This window comes from Mycotypha africana (genome assembly GCF_025528875.1).
Source record: "Mycotypha africana strain NRRL 2978 chromosome Unknown BDF20scaffold_5, whole genome shotgun sequence".
Classification (NCBI taxonomy): domain Eukaryota; kingdom Fungi; phylum Mucoromycota; class Mucoromycetes; order Mucorales; family Mycotyphaceae; genus Mycotypha; species Mycotypha africana.
Genome location: NW_026515729.1, coordinates 1,236,082 through 1,261,821, shown reverse-complemented (window position 1 = coordinate 1,261,821; position 25,740 = coordinate 1,236,082). Strand labels below are relative to the sequence as shown.

The 25,740-nt window shown below is 37.0% G+C and overlaps 11 protein-coding genes across 11 annotated transcripts; 5 read left to right on the top strand and 6 right to left on the bottom strand.

The window, feature by feature from the left end:
* Positions 1-13: 13 nt before the first annotated feature.
* On the top strand, positions 14-2,675 carry BDF20DRAFT_987738 (magnesium transporter NIPA-domain-containing protein; the record flags this gene model as incomplete). The annotated part of the gene is made up of 8 exons (XM_053085250.1): positions 14-257; positions 317-421; positions 488-526; positions 611-899; positions 975-1,156; positions 1,232-1,385; positions 1,473-1,542; positions 1,601-2,675. The coding sequence occupies exons 2-8, from the start codon at positions 338-340 to the stop codon at positions 2,673-2,675; spliced, it is 1,893 nt and encodes a 630-aa protein (XP_052936429.1). The 5' UTR covers positions 14-257; positions 317-337.
* Positions 2,676-2,692: 17 nt separating this feature from the next.
* Positions 2,693-4,385, bottom strand: BDF20DRAFT_869867 (WD40-repeat-containing domain protein). Its single transcript, XM_053081019.1, has 6 exons — positions 4,205-4,385; positions 3,956-4,126; positions 3,778-3,864; positions 3,637-3,715; positions 3,454-3,566; positions 2,693-3,385 (listed from the first exon to the last, which is right to left on the bottom strand). Exons 1-6 carry the CDS (start codon positions 4,300-4,302, stop codon positions 2,806-2,808), a joined length of 1,128 nt encoding a protein of 375 aa, XP_052936428.1. The 5' UTR covers positions 4,303-4,385; the 3' UTR covers positions 2,693-2,805.
* A 509-nt stretch (positions 4,386-4,894) lies between these two features.
* On the top strand, positions 4,895-5,595 carry BDF20DRAFT_819944 (Plectin/S10 domain-containing protein; the record flags this gene model as incomplete). Its single annotated transcript, XM_053077500.1, has 4 exons — positions 4,895-4,946; positions 5,025-5,207; positions 5,310-5,381; positions 5,447-5,595. 4 exons carry the CDS (start codon positions 4,895-4,897, stop codon positions 5,593-5,595), a joined length of 456 nt encoding a protein of 151 aa, XP_052936427.1.
* Positions 5,596-7,046: 1,451 nt separating this feature from the next.
* BDF20DRAFT_906104 (mitochondrial distribution and morphology protein family 31/32) lies at positions 7,047-9,061 on the top strand (the record flags this gene model as incomplete). The annotated part of the gene is made up of 3 exons (XM_053083233.1): positions 7,047-7,191; positions 7,274-8,199; positions 8,270-9,061. 3 exons carry the CDS (start codon positions 7,047-7,049, stop codon positions 9,059-9,061), a joined length of 1,863 nt encoding a protein of 620 aa, XP_052936426.1.
* Positions 9,062-9,176: 115 nt separating this feature from the next.
* BDF20DRAFT_913051 (uncharacterized protein) lies at positions 9,177-9,670 on the bottom strand (the record flags this gene model as incomplete). The annotated part of the gene is made up of 2 exons (XM_053084020.1): positions 9,177-9,230; positions 9,290-9,670. The coding sequence occupies 2 exons, from the start codon at positions 9,668-9,670 to the stop codon at positions 9,177-9,179; spliced, it is 435 nt and encodes a 144-aa protein (XP_052936425.1).
* Positions 9,671-10,048: 378 nt separating this feature from the next.
* On the bottom strand, positions 10,049-10,902 carry BDF20DRAFT_509127 (uncharacterized protein). The gene is made up of 3 exons (XM_053075627.1): positions 10,688-10,902; positions 10,567-10,622; positions 10,049-10,498 (listed from the first exon to the last, which is right to left on the bottom strand). The coding sequence occupies exons 1-3, from the start codon at positions 10,857-10,859 to the stop codon at positions 10,271-10,273; spliced, it is 456 nt and encodes a 151-aa protein (XP_052936424.1). The 5' UTR covers positions 10,860-10,902; the 3' UTR covers positions 10,049-10,270.
* Positions 10,903-11,008: 106 nt separating this feature from the next.
* Positions 11,009-11,562, bottom strand: BDF20DRAFT_820227 (uncharacterized protein; the record flags this gene model as incomplete). Its single annotated transcript, XM_053077521.1, has 2 exons — positions 11,009-11,213; positions 11,285-11,562. Coding segments are annotated over 2 exons (483 nt in total), but the record flags the coding sequence as incomplete, so codon positions are not given.
* Positions 11,563-13,071: 1,509 nt separating this feature from the next.
* On the bottom strand, positions 13,072-15,730 carry BDF20DRAFT_510115 (uncharacterized protein). The gene is made up of 3 exons (XM_053075631.1): positions 15,548-15,730; positions 15,227-15,469; positions 13,072-15,142 (listed from the first exon to the last, which is right to left on the bottom strand). Exons 1-3 carry the CDS (start codon positions 15,620-15,622, stop codon positions 13,460-13,462), a joined length of 2,001 nt encoding a protein of 666 aa, XP_052936422.1. The 5' UTR covers positions 15,623-15,730; the 3' UTR covers positions 13,072-13,459.
* Positions 15,731-16,568: 838 nt separating this feature from the next.
* On the bottom strand, positions 16,569-19,354 carry BDF20DRAFT_509750 (uncharacterized protein). Its single transcript, XM_053075630.1, has 8 exons — positions 19,284-19,354; positions 18,728-19,213; positions 18,272-18,653; positions 17,894-18,213; positions 17,727-17,817; positions 17,518-17,650; positions 17,233-17,436; positions 16,569-17,145 (listed from the first exon to the last, which is right to left on the bottom strand). The coding sequence occupies exons 1-8, from the start codon at positions 19,294-19,296 to the stop codon at positions 17,035-17,037; spliced, it is 1,740 nt and encodes a 579-aa protein (XP_052936421.1). The 5' UTR covers positions 19,297-19,354; the 3' UTR covers positions 16,569-17,034.
* A 2,125-nt stretch (positions 19,355-21,479) lies between these two features.
* On the top strand, positions 21,480-23,862 carry BDF20DRAFT_974485 (copper amine oxidase). The gene is made up of 2 exons (XM_053085057.1): positions 21,480-22,103; positions 22,225-23,862. The coding sequence occupies exons 1-2, from the start codon at positions 21,512-21,514 to the stop codon at positions 23,697-23,699; spliced, it is 2,067 nt and encodes a 688-aa protein (XP_052936420.1). The 5' UTR covers positions 21,480-21,511; the 3' UTR covers positions 23,700-23,862.
* Positions 23,863-24,006: 144 nt separating this feature from the next.
* BDF20DRAFT_869795 (uncharacterized protein) lies at positions 24,007-25,181 on the top strand. Its single transcript, XM_053081018.1, has 5 exons — positions 24,007-24,143; positions 24,219-24,249; positions 24,313-24,527; positions 24,598-24,663; positions 24,743-25,181. Exons 1-5 carry the CDS (start codon positions 24,030-24,032, stop codon positions 25,016-25,018), a joined length of 702 nt encoding a protein of 233 aa, XP_052936419.1. The 5' UTR covers positions 24,007-24,029; the 3' UTR covers positions 25,019-25,181.
* The last annotated feature ends 559 nt before the right edge of the window (positions 25,182-25,740 follow it).

The following is a 25,740-nucleotide window of genomic DNA, read 5'->3' as shown; positions in this document are numbered from 1 at the left end:
TTTATTTCAAATTGTTAACATTACAGAAGAGAAAAGAAAAAGGAGGAGGAGAATTAATTTTAAAACGCTTTAATCTTTTCGATGTACCCTTACATATCCAAAAGAGGAAACTGCCATGTTGTATACTATTCTTGTGCCTGGATCATGAAGATCAAATGAAGGAGTTCAGCCAATTGGGAGAAAAGGTCATTCATCTTCCGAATATGTCAAGGCAACACAGGCATAAGAAACACATTTTTAAGTGTTAGCATTTAAATGTAAAACACTATGTAAAATAATCTTTTCTCTTTATTTCAAATAACTTATGACTTTATAGACTTGCTGTAGCTTTTCAAAAATGAATAACTATAAACTATCAGATACAGAGGATAGTAAGGCGCTCAGCACGCTTATAGGTGTTCTTATTTCAGCAGGCGGCAATGTAATTACAGTGAAAGTCTGATTGCTACTTTGACAAGCAAATATACTGACATTCTCATTTGTATAGGTTCTTATCTCTTTTGCTTTGAATGTTCAAAAGAGAGCAGTATGTCTTCATATGGTTTTACTAATATTTATTATGTAAATTTTGCTATACTTATAATGCATCATCTTTTCTTTTCGATGACAGCATAACAACATTCAAGAAAAGCAACAATATTACCCAAAAATAGACAATCAACCGCAATGGATTGCTTCTTACAACGATTTTCTTCCCGATGATGGATATTCCTCGCCACGAAACTCTTTTGAAACTCACCCAAGCTCATTTGCGGAAGGAAATAGTGAACGGCAACAAAAATTCAGTATGCCGTTTTCTCGTGAAGAACAAAAAGCGACCAACTCAGAGTATTTAAAGTCCAGGTTGTGGTGGTTGGGCATACTACTGATGGTATTGGGTGAAGCGGGTAATTTTATTGGTAAGCATAGTATAGGTCAGACGCACAAAATAACAAAGTATTGAACTCATCTTTTATGGACCAATATCACTTCAGCATATGGGTTTGCTCCAGCTTCCACAATTGCACCGCTTGGTACAACAACGTTGGTCGCTAATGTGATTATCGCACCTGTGATGCTTAAAGAAGTTTTCCGCAGGAGGGATTTATTGGGAGTTATTTTGGCTGTATCGGGAGCTGCTATTGTAGTCCTCAGCTCTAAAGCAGAAGAAGTATCTGTAAAGGCCAAATTACATTTTTGTCTCTGTGATTTACACTACAATGGTATAATTAACGTATTCTTAATTCCGTAGTTATCACCTGAGCTTATTATGCAATCTATTAGGCAAAGCCAATCCATAGTCTATTTTGTCTTTAGTATCATCGTGCTTATCATCTTGACAATACTATCTCCTGTTTATGGTTCGTCTAGCATTTTTATTGATTTGGGCCTTGTCGCTGTATATGGTAAGCTTGATACACTGATGTTCCGATGTTCAGCACACTGCCAGGTTGTTTGACTCCTTTACACATTGTATATGCACGAATACATAGGTGGTTATACTGTTCTCTCCACAAAAAGCGTAGCCTCTTTATTGAGCTTGACATTCTGGAAAATGTTCACGTAGGTTGCAACCTAGAAAATGACATGTAGAATAGTTAACTGATTATACAATTACTAGATTTCCTGTGTCGTATTTTCTCATTTTCATATTGATAGTTACGGCAATTTTACAAATCAAATACTTAAACAAAGCTTTGCAGCAGTTTGATTCAACAGAAGTCATCCCCACTCAGTTTGTCCTGTTTACCATTTCAGCTATTCTTGGTAGTGCTGTTCTTTATCACGATTTCGATAACATGGAGTTTGACCAGCTGTTACAGTTTATGCTTGGTTGCATTATAGAGTTTTTGGGTGTTTATCTTATCACCTCAAAACGTGCCAAGTATAACACTCACGATATGTCAGAGGAAGCAGTTCATGCTGATAGCGGTGCATGCATTTCGCTCAACGATGATACGGATGAGGTAATCAGCTACTGTGAACACAGTGAAATACTACCCAATGACCAATCTTCTATCTTAAGTGCAACAAGTCAACTTCAAGTTAACGATTACAAAAGTTTGAATAGAAAGAGAAGTTCAGTTCAGGTTTTGACTGCCTCTGCTGTTCAGCCCGTTTTACGGAACTCTTCCTCGTTCGAAATATGGCGAGACTCACCAGAAAGTAAATCTCATATACCCAATAGCAATACAACCCCATCACATTCAGGGCACCGGAGAAATAGTTCATCCATCTTCAGAGGTATATCCATGGCATCGCAACTGGTAGACCGGAATGAAGAAACTACTGAATCAATAATTCAATTGCCTATATCATCTTCGCCAACAATTATACCAAATTATTTAATCAACTTCAACAAATTAAATGACAAAACGCTAAACAACATTTTGCAAGGTTTTGCTACAACCTTTTCTTCAGTGAGTACTTCTCAAGACCGCCGTAGCAGCTTATTACCACAACATAATGACACTAATGAAACAGCAAAAATAAATTTATCAGTTTGTACTTCAGCAACTCCTATTCAACAGAACAAAAATAGAGCCGTTATGGATGAAGCTTCAGATCGTGAATTAATGCCCATACATAATTTGAATACCAGCAGTGTTAATGGTAACAATAAACTTCCAAGGAGCAGAAAGCTAATTGATATTGAAGAAGATATGACCGAAGACGAAACGACAACAATTATTTAGATTTCTTTTAACAATATTCGTGGCGAAAACTTCAAAAATATATTAAATTTATTAGTACAAAAGTTGTTTAATGGTAGTAAATCTTCGACCATGTTCCTCCTCGATAAGCAGTCTAGCTCGTATATCTACTTTATTCAGTTCTCTTTTTCTTGCTCTTATGCTCTTCTGCAATGTTCTCGGGAAGATCTAGGAATTTTCGTAAACCGAAGATGGTGTAAAGATCAGGGAGTTTATCTGTCTTACATGTTTCGGTCTCGTTGATTTGCTTAAGGACTTCCGCATCGTTCTTTTCCACGAATTTACCATCTTCGGAAATGATAACTGTCATAAGTAAATCCCCATCCAAAGCGGCCCACAGTTTTCCTTCTAAATCAAAAGCAATATCCAAAATAGGGGAAGAAAGAACTACAGTTTGTTTGAATAAGAACTGCTGATTGTGATCGTTCCATTGGAGAATAATAACAGCAGGCGATTTCGCAAAGACAACAGCACACATTTTACTTTTGCTGTCAAATACAATATTATTCACAATAGCATCTTCTGAATTGGCGTCAGTAGTTGGGGGCTTATATGCTAAAATGTGCTGCTTCAAATCAATGCTGCTGATCTCAGTTCCTTTCAAATAATCCCATATACGAACTGTGCAATCACCGCCTGAGGAGACTAGGATATTTTCATTCCAAGGTAAGATTTCGATACGAGTAACAACACTAATATGGATAAAGCTTAGAGTCAATTACTGACAATGAAATGAGAGCTAGCAAATTAAGTAACGTACTCTGTATGTCCCAAACAGAATGATTCAATGTTGTAACCATTGGGATACCGACTAACACGGATATGCTCATCACGATCAGAAGTAATAACATATTTCTCGTCCGGAGTTAGCAGCTATAATTACAGACAAAATAGCTGCGTGAGTATTGTAATAACAAATGCATCGGTTCATTTGCGATCCTACCATATCAGTGACCATAGAAACGTGTCCAACGATAGGGTTTAACTTCTCTTCTCCATCTACATGGTCTTTCATAGGGTGGCTAATCATATAATGTCAATTAAAACCAAGACATGTACAAACCTGGACTTAGGAGTCACCTACCAATAGACATCTCCAAATTTATCAGCGGCCATGATTTTTGTTGAATTTTTATCGAAATCAAGGGCATTGATACGCTTATATGCCGGTCTAATGTTTGCCCAAACAAAAGCAAGTTGCTAAGTTATATTTCAACGGATATAGTTGAAAAGCGCATCTCCTATCCGATACATAATCTTACCTCTTTAGCTTCAAAGACCAGTCAGTCGTATCCCAAACGCAGATTTCTTTATTTTCGCCAGAGGTAGCAAGCATACTACCGTTATTATTGAATACCATACTACGGTAATAGTCACTCACATTATCGATTTGGATAGCTTCTTTAGGGTATGACTTCAATATGTCACCTGTACTGATGTAAGATCAGCGATCGATCGATTTATTTCCATTTCTGTTCTCTCGTAAGCTAAAGCAGTATATGTATACTTACACTGAGTTGACAACCAGAAAGTGATGTCCATTAGCAATGGCTAATTCTGATTTTGAGGGACTATGCACAAGCTTCGTGAATGGTAGACGGTTTGTCATTATTATAACGTGTAAACTATGCAATACGGCAATAGAAAATTGTGAATTTTTGATTTTTTCTCTTCTGCGCTGCTGCTGCTGGTGGCTTCCTGTGCAAGAAGTCCGGCATTTTTGCGGAGTTAGTATACAGATTGCAACAAGCGTTTCCAGAATGGGGCGGGCAAATGGCTATTGTGTAGCAAAGAAGCACAGAGTTGACAAGCTCCTCTTTCATCATCGCATTGTAAGTGTAGCCATCATGAAGGATACTTGAGAATTGAAAGCAACTATCATTATTGTAGATAAACGAATGTCAGCAGATTTAGGCAAATGGATGAATGCACTTTAATCATTTCAGTAAAAGATGGATGCGCCGATTATGATGGATAGACGTAGAAACAACGACCTTTCAAAACTGACAACGATGGCGCAATTTTCACTTTCACACAGCACCATTGCTTTTGAAACCAACAAACCAAGCCAACAATTTTAACTTTGTTTTTGAACTTTTATCTGCTTTCAGTTCTCTCGTTCTTTCTATAAGTCAACGATTGCTTTTCTCAAATCGTTTGCTAACTTCGATCGCTCTTTTCGTATAATACAAGGTACAATCATGCTTGTTTCTAAGCAAAACAGAAAGGTTATCTACGAAGCTCTCTTCAAGGGTAAATTTGTCACAACATGCGATAGAGTTATTACAATAAGTTGCAGCAGGAAGCTAATTGAGATCTTAATTATATTAGATGGTGCCCTCGTTGCTCCTAAGGATTACAACCTTCCCAAGCATCCTGATCTCGATGTTCCCAACCTCGAAGTTATCAAGATTATGCAATCTTTGACCTCTAAGGGTTGTGTCAAGACTCAATTCTCTTGGCAATGGTACTACTATACCCTTACTGATGAGGGTATCGATTACCTCCGTGAATGTAAGTGCTATGCTTTTTTATTGACATGAAACGTAGGCAAACAATGCTTTTATATTTCGTACTAACAAATGTTTCCTATACCGAAAATTTGTGTCCACATAGATCTTCACTTGCCCCAAGAAATTGTTCCTGCTACTTTGAAGAAGACTGCTCGTCCCGCCGCTCCTCGTCGTTGTAAGTATAATTTTACAATTTCGATTCTTATGCCTTATAACTCAACTAATAATTTATTGTAATAGTCGGTGGTGAAGGTCGTGAAAACCGTGGTCCCCGTGGTGACCGTGGTGACTACCGTCGTAAGGAAGGCGCTGATGGTGATTTCAAGCCTGAATTCCGTGGTGGTCTTGGTAAGTTGCGCAACTTCATTCCTTATCTAGCATTTAGTTAATAATCCGCTTATTTTCTTACTTTAGGCCGTGGTAACCGTGAATAAATAACTTGATTGTCCATATTTAACGTTGTTTATATCTCTATAATATCAATAAAGCAAGATCAGGAATAATGGTCTAGATTAAGCAGATTATTGATGGCAATGTAGATAAAATGGCTGGATTATTGTGTTTCTCTGTTTCAAATCAAAACTAAGTAGTGAGATACTAAGTGCAGTGACGATAGACGTATGAAGAGCTGCTGTACGGAAAAAAAAACAGTGAGTAGTGGTTGGTTTTTGCCGAAAAGGTCATTACGATTTGTTGTGCAATTACTGAACGCAGATAACCAGAAGTATAGTTGTTTCATTAGTTGGTCAGTGAAAGTTTCCACTCGCATGCTGATTTCTGCGGTTCAAGCAGTCCTTTACTGATGGAAAAAAAGTACAGTGACATAAGGGAAGATATATGAATGAAGACGAAAGGTGATGCTAATATAGTAGATATTTACTGATTTGAAAACCACTGTACATTATGTTGCGGTTGGGATTATTGCTATGTAATGACTTTGAGGTTATAGTGGTTAATGCTTTTCTCTGGACTCAATAATGCAGTATGTTAGCGCTAGAGAATTAATCATCGAAGAACTTATAGCGTTCACCTCATTGAAAAGACTTCATAGGTAACGTTCTAAGATGTGAGTTCTCTTGTTCAGCTTGACGAAGGAGGTCTTCATTCCATATTTTGTTTATACCAAGCGGCTATTGACTAAAATAGAGTAAGCACACGATGATCATACCTATATGCTGGCAAAATGTTTCTTCCATATCACATTGTTGAGGTCAATGTACATAAAACTATTCGTAAACGCATATTAAGCAGTATAAAGGGAACGTTAAATAATATCTAAAATTTCTGAGTATATTTTACTTGATTTCCAAAGAAATTTAGAAAATTTTCAATTCTGTTTTTCTCTCCTTTGCCTGGCCCCTTGTTATGGATCTTTTCCGCTACTACCACAACACGTCAAAGTCTTATGTCAATTTCGTTATTTCTTAGACGATCACTTTTGAAGCCACCTTACCGCTTACAATTTTTGCCAGTAGATAGGTTTTCAAAGTTAAAGAAGGACTCATTTTCACCTCTCAGCTCTTTTTCAGTAACAACTCTCTCTGCAAGTATTACCGCTACTAAATCTAAATCTGTCAATGTTAAAATACTTTCAACAGGAGCCTTAGATATTAGACATTCTTATCAATTACGTCTCTATTCCAACGCAAAGCTATCACAACGTTGTTTACCTCAGACGTGTCTGTTCAACGCAAGTCACCAAAAACAGTTTCATTCAGCGTCTTTGCTCTATAAAGCTGTCAACAAGCATGGTGCTTCTCAAACGCCCACAAAAGAGGAGCTTCTTCACCATACACAAGGATTCTTTAAACGATTAGAAATTCGTATCAAATACCTGCTGATGCGGCAAAATCGGCCCTGGACTATGGACGATTTTACAGCTATCTTTTCTTGGTTTTTCTTGAGCGGAACAGTCTGGATTTTAGCTGGGACTACTAGTTTTGTTAGTATTGGATTGTTTTTGGCAAATTCGTTACAATTTCAAGGTAAAGCGAATTATCAGATGCTGGAGTAATATATACAGAGCTTATTTGTTCTTTTCCACTCACGCCTATTTCTGTGCAATAGAATGGATGGCCAATCGTATTACACAATACCTTACATCTGAAACAGGAGCCACTGTTCAGTTTGAATCTGTCACTATTCCATGGAGTGGAGGTAAAATTCAATTCAACAATGTTCGAGTATCACGTATGCCTCGCTCAGAAATAAGAAAATTTGAAAAGCATGCTGCTGCAGCGTTAGCAACAACATCAACATCAATGACAGACACAACCTTTGCGCATGATATTGATACTGATCCAATGACCGATAGCAGTTCTGATAGAAATATCGACCATATGGATGCTTCAGATCCTTTAGCTGGTGTAGAATTCGATGAAGATGAAAAAAATAATGAAGTCCTCAAAAATTGGATGTGGTTTGATCTAATGATCGACAAAGTTGAAGTCAAATTAAGCTTTATGCGGTGGATGGATGGTAAAGGTTTGGTGCAAAGTGCTGAACTGCAAGGCGTACGTGGCGTTGTTGACCGACGTCATGTCAGATGGGATCCTGACGTGCCTTATGACCCCGTGGCCGCTCGACACAAGTATACCCCTGGTGATTTTGAGTTAGAAAAATTCATTATTGAGGATTTGCTAGTAACTGTATACCAACCGAATGGATTTCGACCATACCCAGTCTCAATATTCAACGCACAATTGGACAGGTTTAGAAAACAATGGTTGTTCTATGATATACTTTGTGCCACTTCGATTGTTGGCTCTTTTGATAAATGCCTGTTCAGTGTACATTCACCACAACTGGAAAAAAGTGTATTAGAACAATCTGGACATATTGATTCATCTAAAAAGGGGTTCCGTAGTCATGATATCTATCATTACTTCCATAATAAGAAGCCTGACCCTAAAGGTGTGCTTGTAGGCGGAGAATCCAAACGATTTGGTGTTCTTACAGATGACGATATGAGAAAGCAAGGCTATAAAAGAAAAGTAAATAATCCTATGTGTTTCTTCGAGCTTCGAAGGCCAACTGATGCTGATTCATTTATTCTCTATATAGTCTCGCTTAAGAATTGATGGAGTGAATATTGATCATATCAACCGAGGTGTCGATGGTCCACCTGGATGGATCACTTCAGGAACAGTTGATGTCACTGCAGACATCTACATTCCTCAAGAAGCGGCGGAAGCAGATTCAACTGAACTTTTAAGGAAACTTGTATATGAACTAACAGATGGTATCGAGCTTCCGCAACCTCTTATATTTGGAGCAGGCAGACATTCTGACGTTTTGATTGTTGGGGACAATAAACATCACGAAGACGAACATGATGAAAAAGACAAATTATCGGAGCAGCAAGAACAACGAATGAAAAAAGCTACCAACTCCATCGTCATGAATGACAAGAACACTGAAAATGATGTAGGAGAAGAGAATACAAATGCGAAAAAATTTGTGATGGATATGGATTTCCGATTCAAAGACACGAAAGCCTCTGTTCCACTGAAAACGCCAGAACTCAGTTACATCAGTAATGCAATGGTGCGGCCTATTGTAGGATACATTTCCCGGAACAAAACGATCGTTCCTATCAAAATACGTATCGTTATGGATCTGAGCAATTTTGATGGTGCTTGGACACTTTATGACTCGACCCTAGGGCAAAGGATGGCAGAAAAACTAGGCCAGGGTTTCGTTGATTTGACATTAGACCAACAAGAGAGGAACAAGAGGTTAAAACGTATCGGCTTTTGGAGTATGAAAGAAATGTCAAGAAATTTATTAAGCGTTCATGAAGTATTGAAGGGAACGTCCCGTGGCTTTTGGAGTTACTTAGGAACAGCAAATTAACCAGGCCTCTAACGTAATTTAAGACTATAATATATACCCCTATACCGTTTCCTTCAAGAATACTACTGTATATATCTAAAAACAATTGATCCTATTTATTCTTTCTCTTCCCTTTTTACGATGTTTTTTCTTTACCCTTCTTAGATGCCACCATTACAAAAGTATTTGCCTATTTAATTTAATTTTAGATAGTTGATCAAATATAAAGAGAAATTCAAGCTTACTTACACGGTATAGATCCATCTCAATAGTTTTTAAAGGTATAACATGCCGCCAATGATTATTATTGTGATCTGCTGGTATCCAATCGACGTTTTCATCTGTTACTACGTTTGTAGTCATAGTCGTGATTGGATAACCTCCGTCTGTTGTTTCAATGGATAAAGAAAATGTCTTTTCTTTTAAACTTTTTGCAATGGATTGGTATGTAGACGTTCTGATCAAGTTAGAACGTAAATAGTGTTGCAAATCCGCTGCTGTATATATCGACTCACTGTCTAAGATGTCACGAACTGACGCATCATCAGCTTGGTCATCTTGTAAGACGGAATTGACCTGAAATACAAATTTTTCGAGCGGTCTCATATCTAACTGTTCGTATACTGTCATGGAAATATATCTGATTTGTCCCTATATGAGCTTAAAGTTGAGCACTGATTATCAAATTTCATTACCCATTATTGTGTATACCTTTGCTAATAATGGGTAGCATGACTGTACAAATTCTGAAATATAGCTTTGAACACCTGGATGCGTAGCAATATACACAGGTACCTGAAATTTTTTTTGCCTTTGGAAAATCTCTATAGGATACACCTCACATTGGTAAAGTATCTGATGCAACCATGTTTCTACTAATCGGTAAGAGAATGAAAATGTACGATTTATTTACATCACTATCGTTAATGAACTTTGAAATGGCTCATCAAGCATTTCAAATGGTGTGGCAATAACCTACAAAACTCCAGAGTCAAATGGAGGATGTCTATAAAATAGCAGCAAAAGTTGCCTTTAGTCCCTCAAATCATGCATAAAATAATGTCTCTTGCCCAACCTCTCCTTATAGCTTTATGAGAATCCATTAAACGATTAAGAACCTGAAAATGCGATCAACGTCTGATCGAAATTATGAATAACAGCTATACAAAATTCTAACAGGTTTTGAAAGATTTATGCAGCTACGCTTTTATTAAATCTTAATAAAAAGAATTATGGCTCAACTTTGACTACCACTGAATCGACTGTCTGAAGATAACTGTTCTTCCGTCTAACTGCTAGCAACAGAGAAGTTCCTTTAGCAGCAGGTGTGCTTATTGCTTCAGGAGGAACTATGAAGGGAAAGTTTTGAATTTCATTCAGTGAACCATGGGCCAAAGAACCGGTTTTGTTGAAAAAGAATATATCAACTGTTTGATCCTTGGTTTGCGGTTTAAAAGTCTGTTTAAATTGACAATTAACAAAAAAATCATCGGAATAAAAGTGACGGCAAAGTATTACATCCTTACCACATTGACATATTCACCAACACGCCAAGTTGTGTTCGGTCTAGGATATACAATCTCTAAATAACAGCAAATTTATTATTGTTGTGCTATGAATCGGTAATTGTAGTGCTTACAGCTTTACCTCCTTGGCTCTTTTTTTCATTATCAAATGGCTGCTGTGGCTGCTCGATGAAATTATAATACTTTTTGGCAATCTCAAAATCATCTATTCCGGCCGGAATGACGGATGATTCTATTATAATGAAGAGGCTTAAACAAAAAGTAAGCAATGAACTCAAATAAACTGATCTCATTTTTGATTGAGAATATTAACAGAATCTACAAAGTACGCTATGTTATCTTTTATATTGCATTATTGTGTTATAGCTGCATAAAAAAATAGAATTTATTCAACAACGGCTGCTGTAACTGGTTGCTCAAACTGCTCCAATGAGTCTCCTTTTTACAATTCGTATCCTACAAGTACAAAATTGGTTGGATCATGATGATAAATGGAAGGGTGTACAAGCTCAAAACCGAGATACATAAAAGCACGTAAAATGGTATTCAAGCCATTAACGCTGCTTTTGTAATTACGTTTATCGATACAAACGACTAAACCACTACAGCCTGTCTTTTCCTCAGCCAGCTCAATCAAGTGTGTAATACTATTGTAAACATTACGTTAATTGTAATACGAATAAAAATTGTTTATAAACCAAAGAAATTTAAAAAATACCTTGACTGGAAATCGGCAGTTGGCCAATCAAATACATTATAACTGCCCCTAGTGGTAGTATTGTTGCTTTCCTTCATCAATAAGGGTACACTAAGAAATACAATAGTTTCATAGATAAATGCTTCACAAGACAATAACAAAGCAGTATTTTGATTGGAGGAAACAGCAGTGGTAGTGGAAGTAGGAATGGTAGTTGATTTTATGTTTAATATTTCTGTTACTTGATTGTCAAATAAGCTATCTGTACCAAACACTTTGGTAATGATATCATTGGGTCCTAAGGGAGTGCATTAGTAGTAGTTAGAAAAAAGATTATCAACAAGATATATTGTACCTTTATGCCGGTCATGTACTGTGACCAGATCCACGGCTTTTTCAGCAACAATGACAGGGTAGTTTTCAATATTTTTACTAAATTCAATGTTACTTAGGGTAGTAGTAGTAGCAGTGGTTGTAGTTGCGGCTGACATGAGTTTTAGGGGTATAAATTCATTCTGATGACTTTTATTTGTCGTTGAAGTTGATGACGTTGACGTGGTCGGTTTTGGTTTTGGAGTTGTTAAAGTTGAAGTTGCAATGATCATTATTATTATTTTTTTCTTTCGTAGCTTTGGAAAGAATGGTGCTTGAAGCGTAAAGAAGAATGACGGTGTGTTTATCCAGTTCTGCTACTCTCTCTTTATCTTATTAGGTGTTTTACTATTTGGTACAGGTTAGGGAAGGGGGTTCATGTTGTTTCACAAAGAAATTCTACGCTCTAAATACCTTTGATAAAAACACCTAATCCTAAAAAATAAACTAGAAGTAGAAAAGGGGAAGGGTTTCAAAGGTTTTTTATAAGGTTGTGTTGGTAAGAAAAGAAAGACAGAAAAAGGCTGTTTGAATGTATAATAAATCGCTCGCTTTATATCAAGTTTGAAACTTCTTGACAAAACTTTGTTTCTTGCGTAAAAATGAATAAACAATAGAAACAGAGGAAAGAAAGAAAAGAGCGAATAAAGGAAAAGTCGAGCCATAAAAAATCATACTGGTTGTGCAGCAGGAGTTCAAATCTATCTGCTGCTTGCAACTCCTCATTGTGATTCAGGAGTAAATAGAAACTTTTGAAACTCTTTCTTCCTTCTATATTTGTAACTTTGAAAATGTTACAAACTCTTAATTCCGTAAAGTCTTTTCATATTAGGCGCTACGTTTTACATACTTGGCTTATGCAAATCTCAATATCCATATCTCATGTCCACGACTTGATGAACAACTTTAAAAACCTACAATTGCAATATAAATGTGAATTGCTCTTATTGTTAAAAAGCGATAAATTGAATCCAGAGAGATACATATCATCAAATTGTTCGTTATCTTTTCTGAGTAAAGTGTTTATATTTGGCTGTAACTATACCTGACATTAGATAATGTCATCATATCATTACTTTGAGCAGACGATAAAAAGAATGGTATGATATCAATTACAGTCAGTAAAAGACTTACAATGTATGGTAGTCCCATGAAGCAAACATTTATGAGCAGTTCTGTCAATGTCTTTATTTAACAGGCACCTGACATTCTAGCCATGAATTTACCACCTCATCAAGCTGTACCAATCGGTTACAAGCTTTGTCATTGATAAACAATAAAATAGCCTTTCTTTATCGAAAACGACATTGTTCATATCAATCATTGTGAGTAAGACATTTTGTCACTTTCGTTCATATCAGTCAACATTAAGGTGCTGCGCTTTTTTGGTTGCAAAAAAGAGAACATGTTTCTCCTATCCTCCCTTTATCTCGGTGAATCCTCTCCCAACCCCACCTCGACAGTTACTGCATGGTGTTTTATGCAACATGACAAACACCAACCGACCATGATATCGACGGTACGGTGAGCATTACACCAGGCATCATTACAGCTCATGATGCACATATAGAAGATTCGGTCAAACCACTACTAAATGAGTAAGTATTACATTTCACTTTCTGAAATGTAAAAGAAAGCAATTGTTGACTAACTATTATTGAGCAAGTACTAAACTTTGTACCACTAAAATGGATAAACAATCTCGTTGCAACCTATCAGGAAGTGCTTAATTTATCTCTTTCATCAATCATAAGTATTTATTCTATCCTGTTTACGTTATACTCGCTTTATTCTTTCCTACACAACACTGGTACAATGGGCATATCAATGTTGTTGCAGAATGCTCAGATCCTCATCATCAGCTACTTGTAAAGAAGATGCTTCTGATGCGCTCCTATGTCTATTATGCTGCTGTGGGTGGTGATGATTAATCGTTGCGCTCAATAATAGCTTATTTATCATACTTGTAGCAGTGGTGTTAGCGGTGGGGTTACTTTGACTTCTACGTCTGCGAAACGTGTGAGCATCCTGCTTATCTTCATCTCTTTTGTTATCCTCCAATAATATCTGTGGAAATTGAAACGGTGGTAATTGAGGAATATCTTTATCTTCTTCGCTTTGCGCACTATGCAAAGAACTAACATTACTACTACCACTACTGACACTACCGCTGACGTTGCTACTATTAGGACTATGACTATTGCTATAATCGCTGATATTAGTACTGGTACTATCTGAGATGACATTTTTATTTGTGTTGTTGGTGGTTTTTTGAGATGTAAATAGTGAATTCGAGACTGCCCTATTGGTGTTATTATTACTGCTTATCGCTGGCAATGTATTGTTAGAATTTTGTTGTTTAGAGAGTACAGAGTATAGATGACTATTTCGAGATGTTGGACTCGAAGAAGGTGGTAGTAAAGGTAAGGACATTTTCCTTCGTGAAGAATTCAATTGCTGAGTTGTCAATAATTCTGCTTCCAAACAGTCTCTATAGCATTCCAATCTCTGTAAATCTAGTCTCTTTTGTTTTATCCTTTTCCCTAAGGTATCAGCATAGTGAATGATTCGGTCTTTTGTGGACTTTTGATTGGGAACCAGCACCATCAAGTTACGTCGAAGTTGTAGTTCGCGGTCCAGTAATTTCACCTGCTCTCTGATACGCCGTGACAATTCTTCTATCTTTTCCTTGGCCATATCTTCCTTACCATCGTTAGATCTGATTTTAATACCGGTTGTTTTTAAAGTAGCGGCATAATTAATTTTCAACATCCAATCATCCATATCTTTATCATTTTCCGCTTTAAATAAGAATTGCTGTCCGTCACCAGTGATTAATCTAAATACATGAGGATACTTTGTATATTCTTCATCATAAATACAAATAGCGTAAGATAGTGATATAATCTGTACAGGTCGCAAATTAGGTGTGGCTGTACTGCTTAACATGGTTGATATATTGGTCATAGTTGTAGTAGTGGATGATAATGATAATGTAGGAGATGAGGGTATATTGTCGCTATTTTCGATCGTTGTGGCTGTATTTGTTGCTTTTGAAATAGAAGGGTAACTGTTATTTCTTCTAGGAGGTATATTAACATCACCATTATCATTACTACTGCTGCTTTGGCTCTTTAACCATTCTTGAAATGAGGTTACGTCTGAGAAAAAGATGATTTGACTTCCACTTAAAATAACGCCAAATGATCTCCAACTTCTCGCTGTTGCTCTTTTACCGCCCTGTATCAAATCGTATTTTCTCTCTAAAATAGCTGCCTTTGTTACTCTTATAGTGTATGTGTTACTATTGCTGCTGCTGCTATTATGGGGATAGTGGTAGTGTTTGCTTTTGACACCTGATAGACATAGTGTTTTCGCTTTTAAAATAGCGAAATGTAGTTCCATAATGGGAATTGGCTTCAATGATCGTTTATAACTGAAGCTGTTCTCGGCAGGCATTAATCGTTCTAATTTTTGACCAAGATCGTTCAACATAGCATTGTTCAGCTACATATCAATAAAAGTCAGGGGTTAAGTTGTCAGTGTTGCCAAATAGTTACGTTTCAAGATATTAGTATGCTGGTAGCTTACAGATAGACTGCTATTGTTATGATGATTACAAAGCGATGTCACCGAATTGTTAGTATCCGCCGAACTATCAGTGTAACTACTACTGCTGCTGCTGCCCTTGAATCTTGCAAACCATGAATTAGATCGTTCTTGTCTCATTGCTGTTGTCAAATGGTGATTCATATCATTGGCAGCATTATTAACTGTATTTAATGCAGAATCAGCATAGGTGAATTCTGAACTAACAATGTTATCATACATAATCTAAAATCCAATTAAAAGCTTAGTAAGAGTCCAAAGCGAGAATAAGCTCAGTGAAGTGGTTTCATATTACCCACTTACATCTAGTATTTCTGACGGGACACATTCTCCACCTTCAACTATTTTTGTTCTCATTATAAATGTTTCTTTAGTCATCTTCTGTTTAACGTTCTTATTATGTGCATCAGTATGCAACAACAGTAAAGAAAAGGCGACTGCATAAGCAACATCTATTCATAGCTTATCAGTCATACCAAAAAAAAAAGAAACCCACATGATCGGGGTATATGATTTGCGCAATACTGAGACTTTCATACCTGGATTATCTACCAGCATGGGATTACAATCATAATATCTTTTCGAAAAACTTTCCATGGCTCTATCAATTTGCTGTGACTCTTTGGGCAATATGACTTTGGAGAGCAACTTTCTTAAAGCTATATCGATAGCATCTCCACTAAAATCGAATTGCTGCACTTGTTTTGCAAAACTCTTGTCATCAATTGCTATTGTTTTATTGTTACCATCGCTAGGACCCGCCATGCGCTATATTGTTAGTTAAGTTTGTAACTATGAAAAAGTGAAAGGGTATGGTGCTGAAAGGTTCGATTCGTCTGTCAGGTACTTGGGCTGATGTCGAGATGAGAGTAAGTCAGTTGAATGGCCTAAAGGTGTCGTAGAGAGAATACGAAGTGTATTTGCAAAAGGGGTGCAAAATAATAGGGAATATGATAATAAAGAAATGGTATATGTATTTACAAATCTTATTTACAAGTAACAATTATTGCTGCTGAAGAAAAGGGAAAAAGGAGGAAAAAGAAAGCATCATTTTCATTTTCCTGCTAAAATTGATAAAAAGGAAACTGAATTGGAATTTGACGGTCGCCTTGTTTTTCTTTCCTTGCTTTTTTAATTCTGGTAAGAGACGCCTCTTACAAATTAAAACTTTTTGAAATCAAACGTCTGCCATGGAAAATAAATACACTGATCCGACTGGTGCCTTGGCAGAAAGCACCATGCGCATCAAAGATCTGCATCAAGTTGAAAGAGTAAATCTGACATGATCAACATAAAGAGCTGTATTTGGTTTACATAGTAATAACGCAAGCTTTAGAAACTAGTGTTATTGATCGAAACGGCGTCAGAAGCTATTTCCATATTATGTGAAGAAGCCTCGAAAGACAAAGATACAGATCAGTTTATTAGAGAACGCACTCTAGCCTTTCGCGATCTAGCTTCGAAATATTTTTCGCTTGTCAATGTACGTATATTATACAGATAGGTAGATAGGATGAAACTGAATTTGTTGCTTTACGTTTACTTATTTACGTCTCGTTGTGTTGTATTAGGATATTCAATTTTCATTAAGAAGCCACACAAACTACCTTGCCAAAGAAGCTAGTATGACATCGTCCACACCAAACAAAACAATTCCTTTCAAGACATCCATTATGAGTGAACAAAAAGAATTGGAAGTATGGACGGATGCTGTAGGAACGTTGCAGCAGCGTATAGCAGAAATTAAAAAGATTGCCACACAGCAGCAGGAGGAGCAGTGACAACTTCTTTTATTCATCTTGTAAGAATTTGTAATTTTGTAATTCATCTGGCAGATATTTTTGATCGACTGGTTCAGCATAGTCAGGGTTATATTTATAGCCTTCGCCATAGCCCAAGTTCTAAGTTAATGTTATGTTGATAATTCAGAGAATATGTGTAAACAGTATACCCACCACTATAACATGCAATAAATCATTCCACTTTACCTTCATTAATCTTGTTGGGGCATTTCGAATATGCATTGGTACTGGATAAGCAGGCTTTTCTTTGATGGTCTGTTTGACCAGTTTATATGCTTTGTAACTTCGAACACTCTTTTTGGTTTCAGCAAGATGAACAACCAAGTGAGCCAGAATAGTATCACATTCTGGCATCCCGATTTTTTCACAAGCATGATACGCAGCCATGGCCTTTTACAAAATCAAATAACAGAAATCATGGTAAGTTTATAACTTGTAAGATTTTCTTTAAAAGTATTCTATAAATTTTACCAGTGGTAAGGCAGAGTTGTCTGCTAATCCAATATCTTCACTTGCGCATCTTACTAATCTTCGAGCAATATAAAGTGGGTCTTCACCTGCTTCTAACATTCTACCGAGCCAGTACAGTGCTGCGTTTGCATCGCTACGAAAGGATAAGAGAAACCACAAAAGGATAAGATAAATGACAAACTGGGCAGATATTTCCTAAATGGATTTACCTTCCACGGATACTCTTGTGTAATGCACTTATAATGTCATAGTGCTGATCCCCATTCCGATCATAGAGCAAATGTGTCTTTTGAAATGCGCCTATACAGTGTACGTAACCATAGATTAAAAGATTACGCTTCAATAAAATTGCCTTATTATATGGGGTATATCTTACCCTTCACTGTGTCAATGGTTAATGGGTGCGCTCTAGATGGTAATAAGCTGAGTGCTATTTCTAATGTATTTAAAGCTGTTCGAGCATCTCCATCACTATAGACAGCCAATTGTGTTATTGCTTCATTATCTGGATCGGTATCGGGAGCAGTAGTAGCGTCTTCATTTTCGTTCTCCTTCGCAATAGTGTCATCATCAGCTGGAGAATCCTTTCGCCACTTTCTTATTGCTCTTGTTAATATAAGTTGAATTTGACTTTGATCTAATCTTTTCATTACAAATACTTTACACCGTGATAATAGTGCCGAATTGACCTTAAAGCTAGTTTATTGCGTCAATTCGTATTCTACATTTCAATTAATTTGATACTGGATTTTACCTTGGGTTTTCTGTCGTGGCACCTATTAGATGAATTGTACCTTGCTCGACATAGGGTAGAAAAAGGTCCTGTTGTGCTTTCGTAAATCGATGTATTTCGTCAATAAAAATGATTGTTTTCTGCCCTGTTAACTTCAGATGACCTCTCGCTTCATCAAAAGATTTTTTCACATCAGCAGCGCCGTGAGAAGTCGCACTAAGCTCTATAAATCGACTTTTGGACATTTTCGAGATGATGCGAGCAATGGTAGTCTTTCCACAGCCTGGTGGTCCCCAAAGAACCATAGATGGGATGCAATCACTATCAATCAATTTTCTCAGAATACCTTCAGAGCCCAAGAGTTCTTCTTGACCTACAAATTCATCCAATCGCATGGGGCGTACTAGAACGATAATTGATTCAGTCAATCATTCCAAACAACAAAGGCAACTAGCTGTTAACATTTTTAACATTTACCTTTAGCGGCTAATGGCATGGCTTCGTAAGTAGGATCCAACTTTTTCTTTTTTTTTAGAGGAACTGCCAAAGTCTGATCATTCGAGGCGGAAGTGCTTGTTCTTTTTAAAGATGTAGTAGAACTGTCGCCGTCGCTTAGCATTGAGACTTGATAACTCTTATGGTTTTGTACTCGATTTCTAGGTGCAAATAAAGGAGCCATTCGAGTGGGAGACTTGGAACCATGATGTGTAGAAGTGGTAGTATCGGCCGTAGTAATATTGTCATTATTACTGTTATTTACTGTTGTAGTCGAGCGAACAGGGGAAGACGTAGCTGTCCTAAATAAAGGAGCTATCTTTGACGAGGTTGCTGTCACTTGCGAATTAGATTCTGAATCTGTATTTGTAATAGTAGCGCTTGCAGTGTGGACGGGGGGACAATTAGCATCGATGTGAGCATTGATCTTCGTGCTGTCAATCATTTGTCCACATATTGGGCATTGTACTATTTTAATGAAGGACTAAAATTCAGTACAAATGATTGAATTCTCTTGTTTAAAGTAGGTTTGCTTTGCCTTCATTCGCCATTATTAGATTTTGACAGTGCTTAGTTGAGTGATTATAGTTGCATTTAGCAGCTTGCTCTTTATGCAATTTACCTTGAATTATTTGAATTTTTCAGGTCCGAATTTTTAATAATGATGGTGCGCGTTTTTTTTTTTTTTTTCCAACTGCGTGAGCGCTACTAGTCCGCGAACAATACAGCACTCGATGAGCTGTCAAATCAGAGAACAAGTAAAAATATATCTCCAATCAAGCAAATTGGCTACCATAAGATGGCGTTCATTTTTACCCACTGAGGGAGTGCACTATATCTGTGGTTTTAAATATTGTCCCACTAAAAATAGCTCAAATTTACGTTCTTTATTGAAAAACATTAAATAGAAGAAGCTTATAGTCTTCGAACGTATAGAAGCGTAACATTTTGGAGCATCTTTCTCAAAATTCTTTGACGCGAAATGAGAATCATCAAGGTAATTCGTGCGACAAATTACAAATAAAGTGAGCTTAAGAAAAGTTTAACTGTAAGCTCAAGCTCAAATTTGCCCTAAAATGGATAAATCTGTTTTCAAATGTGAATTCAATGCCCCTTTGACAGGCCCTTTAAGATTAATACTATTAAAATAATTTTGTTTGCAGAGCTGTACTTTGATTTTTCATCTTAAAACCACCGAATTGGAATTCAAAAAAAAAAAAGGTTTAACAAGATGAAATTTTCTGCATCCGGATCATGAAACAAAATTACAGTGGCACAACTCGGGCAACAGTAACAGGTCAGTAAATCTTAATGGTTACACTATTACCCCCAGCCTTTCGATTCATAAACAAATCAAACCATTCTAAAGTTGCCCGAATGCATTTGATTATTTCACATGTGAACCATTGTTTTCTGTATATATGAGTTAATGCATCAACAAAGGAACCGACAAATCATAGCAAAAATGTGAGAACCGTTTGAAACGGTATGTAATTACTTATTGGGAACAGGAGATTTAAGTTACCATAACGGATTCAGTTTTCAAGGCATGATTTGCTAGCCAGCAATAAGTGGATAACTATCTGTGAAATAAGAAACAATGCGAAAAAACGAAAACTGTCATCGGATGGTTTGTTATTAAGCACAAATGCGGTAAGTTTGCCAAAAGGAAATAATAGTATTCAAGCAATAGTTTGAGTTTCGCTTGAATAATATATGACATCCAGCTAGTGACCGTAAATGCTGTTGTTATATGTAAAATGATGGTTTTGAACAGACTGCTGGTATGTTGAATGTGCTACACGTATTTAACATTATTACAAATGATGGTTACATTGATTATGTCAAGCCGATAACTTAATTGCCTGTAATGGAACGAAGTAATGTAAAGGTTTTTTTCATGAGTACAAGAACCAAGTCATTGTCAAAACAAATGCGGGAATCCTTTGGCATCTACTTTTGAAGTGTATATCTTTTTCAATATAAGCTATGCACAGTTTCGTTCAATGATTGTTCCCTATTGCGAGGGGTGAGTTAAGAAAAAAAAAGAAAGCTTTCATTCCCTAAATAAGGCACATTCATGGGTTTTCTAGCATAGAAAATCTCGACTTTTTACCCTGATAAGGTCATGTTTTCGCACGATAAGTTTTTAAACAGAATCGATCATTGATTTGTCAGAACAAATCCTGGGAAGCAAGTTGCGCCAGCGGACTTTATGTATACTAACCTAACCCCTCTCATTTGCTTATGGTGCAATGACTAGGGCTCCCTTTGGCAGTTTATTTGATATACAAGCAGACTTTTGATTGAAAAACACTGCTCTATTGTTATTCAAGTGTCCGTATAGTAAACTAAGATACCTAAACACTTGTATATCACTCATTGTTATTAGGCTGGCACATGTAGAATAATTTTCTGTAAAATATGCGACAAGGCATGTTGCAGAAAATTTAAAGAATATGAGTGGCCCGCTTGCTTGAAATTTGTTTACTTTTTTTTATACTTGCTGGTCTGAGGCTAGTAATGACAAATTGACTTCTACATCTTCATTACTACTCGTCCAACTTACCTTTCCACTAAAACAGCAACCGGTGGGAGTTAACCTTCAGCTGGTGTGTTTTTGACTTTTATGTATCTGACCATCATCCTTCCAATAAAAAAAAAATAAATATAAATACCAATGGGTTTGTTTTAGCAAAGTATAGCTTCTCTTTTTTTTTTTTTTTTTTATCCAGTAATTTATACACTTACACTTAACTGCTCATCATGTCTACTAACAAGGAAATGAAAACCGCTACTGCTTCTACGCTCAATCAGCATGTTCATCCTTTTGATCAACTTACTGGTGATGAAATCATTCAAACGGCTGCTATTGTGCGTCAGGCCAAACCTGAAGTCGATCTGGTGTTTAACACCATCACTCTCAAGGAACCCAACAAGCAAGTCATGCTTTCTTATCTTGGTTGGGATACCTCCAAGCCCCGTATTACCAAGGTTGAACGTGAAGCTCTCGTTGTCATTTTAGAGAAGGTTACCATGAAGTGTTACGAAGCTATTGTTTCTTTGACCCACAATACACTCAAGTCTTGGACATACATGCCTGATGTCCAACCTATGTTGACTATGGACGATATGTTTGAAGTCGAAGAGCTTGTCTTGAAGGACGAAAAGGTTATTCAAGAATGCCGTGAACTTGGTATTACTGATATGTCTTGCGTTTTCAATGATCCTTGGGCTATTGCTCGCCACGTCAGTCATCCTGGTCGTGAAAAGCGTTTAATGCAAGCTCTTATGTATATGCGTACTTGTGAGGAAGATAATCAATACGCTCACCCATTGGATTTCGTTCCTATTATCGGTAAGTAGAGTTTATGAAAGCATCATTTTCAGAGAGAAATTGATGCTGGGATTCGTCGTTTTTTTGTGGAAAGGGGGAAACATGATTTGGTGTACTAAAACCAGTTGAACTTATTATTCAGATTTGGGCTTAAAGAAGGTTATTGCTATCGAACGAATTAAGCCTAGAGATTCCAAGTACAGTCGTCCTACTATTCCACTTCAACAGCACAACTTTTTACCTGAATTTGTCGGTGAAGAAAATTATCGTAAGGACGTCAAGCCTATTATCATTCAACAACCTCAAGGCGTTTCTTTCACTGTGAAGGGTAATGAAATTGACTGGCAAAAGTGGAATTTGCGTATCTCTATGAACTATCGTGAAGGTCTCGTTCTTCACAACATCAGTTATCAGGATGGCCCTGAAAAGCGTCCTCTTTTCTACCGTATTTCTCTTTCTGAAATGGTTGTTCCTTATGCTGATACCAACACTCCCCATCATCGTAAACATGCTTTTGATGTCGGTGAATACGGCCTTGGTCTTTGCACCAACAGTCTTCAACTTGGATGTGATTGTTTAGGTTCAATCTATTACTTTGATGCTGTCTTCAACGACCATAATGGTCAACCAGTTGAAATTCCTAGCGCCGTCTGTATGCACGAAGAAGATTATGGTATTTTGATGAAGCACACTGATTACCGTAACGGTCGTGCTCACACTATCCGTTCCAGAAGATTGGTTATTTCTCAAATTGTCACTGTTGCCAACTACGATTACGGTCTTTACTACTATTTCTATCAAGACGGTACCTTTGAATATGAAGTTAAGGCTACTGGTGAGCTTAATACTCATGTTTTGGCTGAAGATGAGTCAGCCGCCGGCATGGGTACCATTGTCGCTCCTCAAATCAACGCTCAATATCACCAACATTTCTTCACCATGCGTATCGACCCTATGATCGACGGTCAAAACAACTCTGTTCAACAAGTAGATACCTATACCTTACCCTATCCTACTGGCCATCCCAAGAACCCCTTTGGTAACGGTTTTACCTCTGATTACACAATTTTAAAAGACACCAAGGAAGGTCAACAAAATGCTTGTTATGAAACTCAACGTTTCTGGAAGATCGTCAATACAGACCGTATTCACCCTTACAGTAAAACTCCTGTCGGTTGGAAGATCTCCTCTGGTCACACCGCACCTTTCTTCGCAAAGGACGACTCACTTGTTGCTGAACGCGCTGGTTTCGCTAAGAAGACATTGTGGGTCACTCCTTATGATGAGAATCAAATGTTTGCTGGTGGTTTCTACTGTAATCAATCCGGCGGCGATGATACGGTTGAAGTCTGGGCTAACCGTGAAGTCCAAGATATTCAACAAAAAGATATTGTTCTTTGGTACACTTTCGGTATTACTCATTTACCCAGAGTTGAAGATTTCCCTATTATGCCTGTCGAATACTGTGGTTTCACTATTAAGCCTTGTAATTTCTTCATCGCTAATCCTGCTCTTGACGTTCCTCCTACAAATAAGAAGATTAATCACTCCGTTCTTGCTCACGAAAACTCATCTAAAGGTGAAGGTCCCAAGTCCTGTTGTTCCACCAAGCTTTAAGTAAACCATCATATCCCCCCTCCCCTGAGCAGTTCATATTTTTTTAATTCTTGCTAATACCATACTATACAAATCACAATTCACAAAACATTACACACAAACATTCTTATTTATCTATATGTATTGTCTAACCATTGCACCGCAACCTTTTTTTGTAAATGCCTCCTTTTTTGTAGGATTTTTTTTTTTTACCCCATATTTTTGAATAAAAGTTTATCTGCATAATAATCGCGGAGTGTATAATACTGCCAACCAAACGATAAAAAAGCAGTTTCAATTCAAGTGCTTATTTACCAGATTCGTTTTGCCCCTTTTTCTTTTCTGATTTCGATGGAGGAGGACGTAATTCGTAGAATTTACCTTCTAACTAATGAACTAACTTCTCAACAACATAATAACCAGCAACTTGCAAATGAGCTTACTTCACAGTTACTAGAACTAAAAGTAAAAAAAGACAGAACGTCTTGAATGACAACTATATAGTCAAAGCAACTGTATTTATTATGCCCTTTATTTTAGACAAAAGCTTCAACCAAACCATCGAATGAAGGTAATTAATATAAGAAGAAGCGAAAAAGCTACTTTGGCCAAAAGCTTAATTGAGCAGAAACAGATTTTGCAGTTACAACAACAGCTTTCATACCACCGGGACAGAGAGAAGAAATAATTGATACCCTAAAATCGAGATTGGCAGACATTGTAAAGGAAAAAAAGAACTTGGAATCTACGAATCGTCAGCTGCAACAAGAGAATGAGGAATTGCAATCCGTTGTCAAAGATTATGAAGCTAGTCTAGAAACCATCACGGATAAATTTCGGATACATACAGTAAGCATTGAATATGTAAAATATTATTTCTGATAACAAAACATATATCTGATTAACATATGGAATTTAGAACGCTGTCGTAGACGGGCAATTACAGCAGAAAAAAGAATATGAAGCTCTATTAAACGCTGAGAAGGTATGTAAATATATGCTTTTGTGCACGGAGGGTTTGTTGCTTTGTAGCTGACACCCATGTTTTCATACGGTTTGTTTAGAACGTAACGGCAGCATTGTTTTCTGAAAACGTTACTTTGCAAACACAACTTCATAAATTGAGCAAATTGTTACGGGAACTATATGAAAGTGATGAATCAGTTGGATTTAAGGAAGAGAGATTGGCACAGCTAGCGAAGGAGAACGAGGATTTGCGAGCCATACTAGGGACTGCAAAATTACCTGAAAGCACAGAAAAACTTAAAGAGAAATCATCGCCTGTTCTGCCTGTTACAAAGACAGATGTAATAGCCGACTTTTTTAACGATGATTCTTAGCTTAAGCTTGACTACCATTCGTACATACCCAACATGATAAAGAGATATATTTTTCATTAAGAAGTACAGTTGAAGCCTGAGACTGAGTTTAGAGTTTGTTGTTGCTGCTTTTAATTTCGCCATGAACGCCCAGCTCATTGTTGCTCCTCACTTTACTTTTTCGACTTCACAACCATGTATTGTATGCGTTACTTTGTGCCTTTACTTTTATTACCCTTTCCTGATGCTCCACCTATTTTTGTTATCCTTTTTCTTCTATCATTCTATCTGCATCAAAAACCTTGGTAACATCAAGTTTGAAAAGTCTGGTCACTTTAATTAGTCAATCTTGAGAATTAATTTTATCCTTTGTACATTAGCATTTATTGTACTTTACTTTTAATCGCCCTTTTCTCTTCGACATGCTACTGGGGTCAAGGTCGCTGTTGGATAGACCTACAAAATAACGGCTTGTTCGAAGTTAGAGAAAACTCCAATGCAACTTTTGGGCAAGGAGAAGGCTGGTGGAATTGGAATATAACGTTACCCATCAATTAATACAGCAATTCAAGCGAAATTCAGAGACACACTCACAATACAAAAGCAACAGCTGTTTTATAGTAAATCATATAAGCACGCCCTTAGACATTCAGTCAAAAGTAGCAATCATACCCTAATATTAGCACTCTGTGAAATTCAAGTGGAATACATAATTTGTATCTATACCGTTCTACATTCTTGGT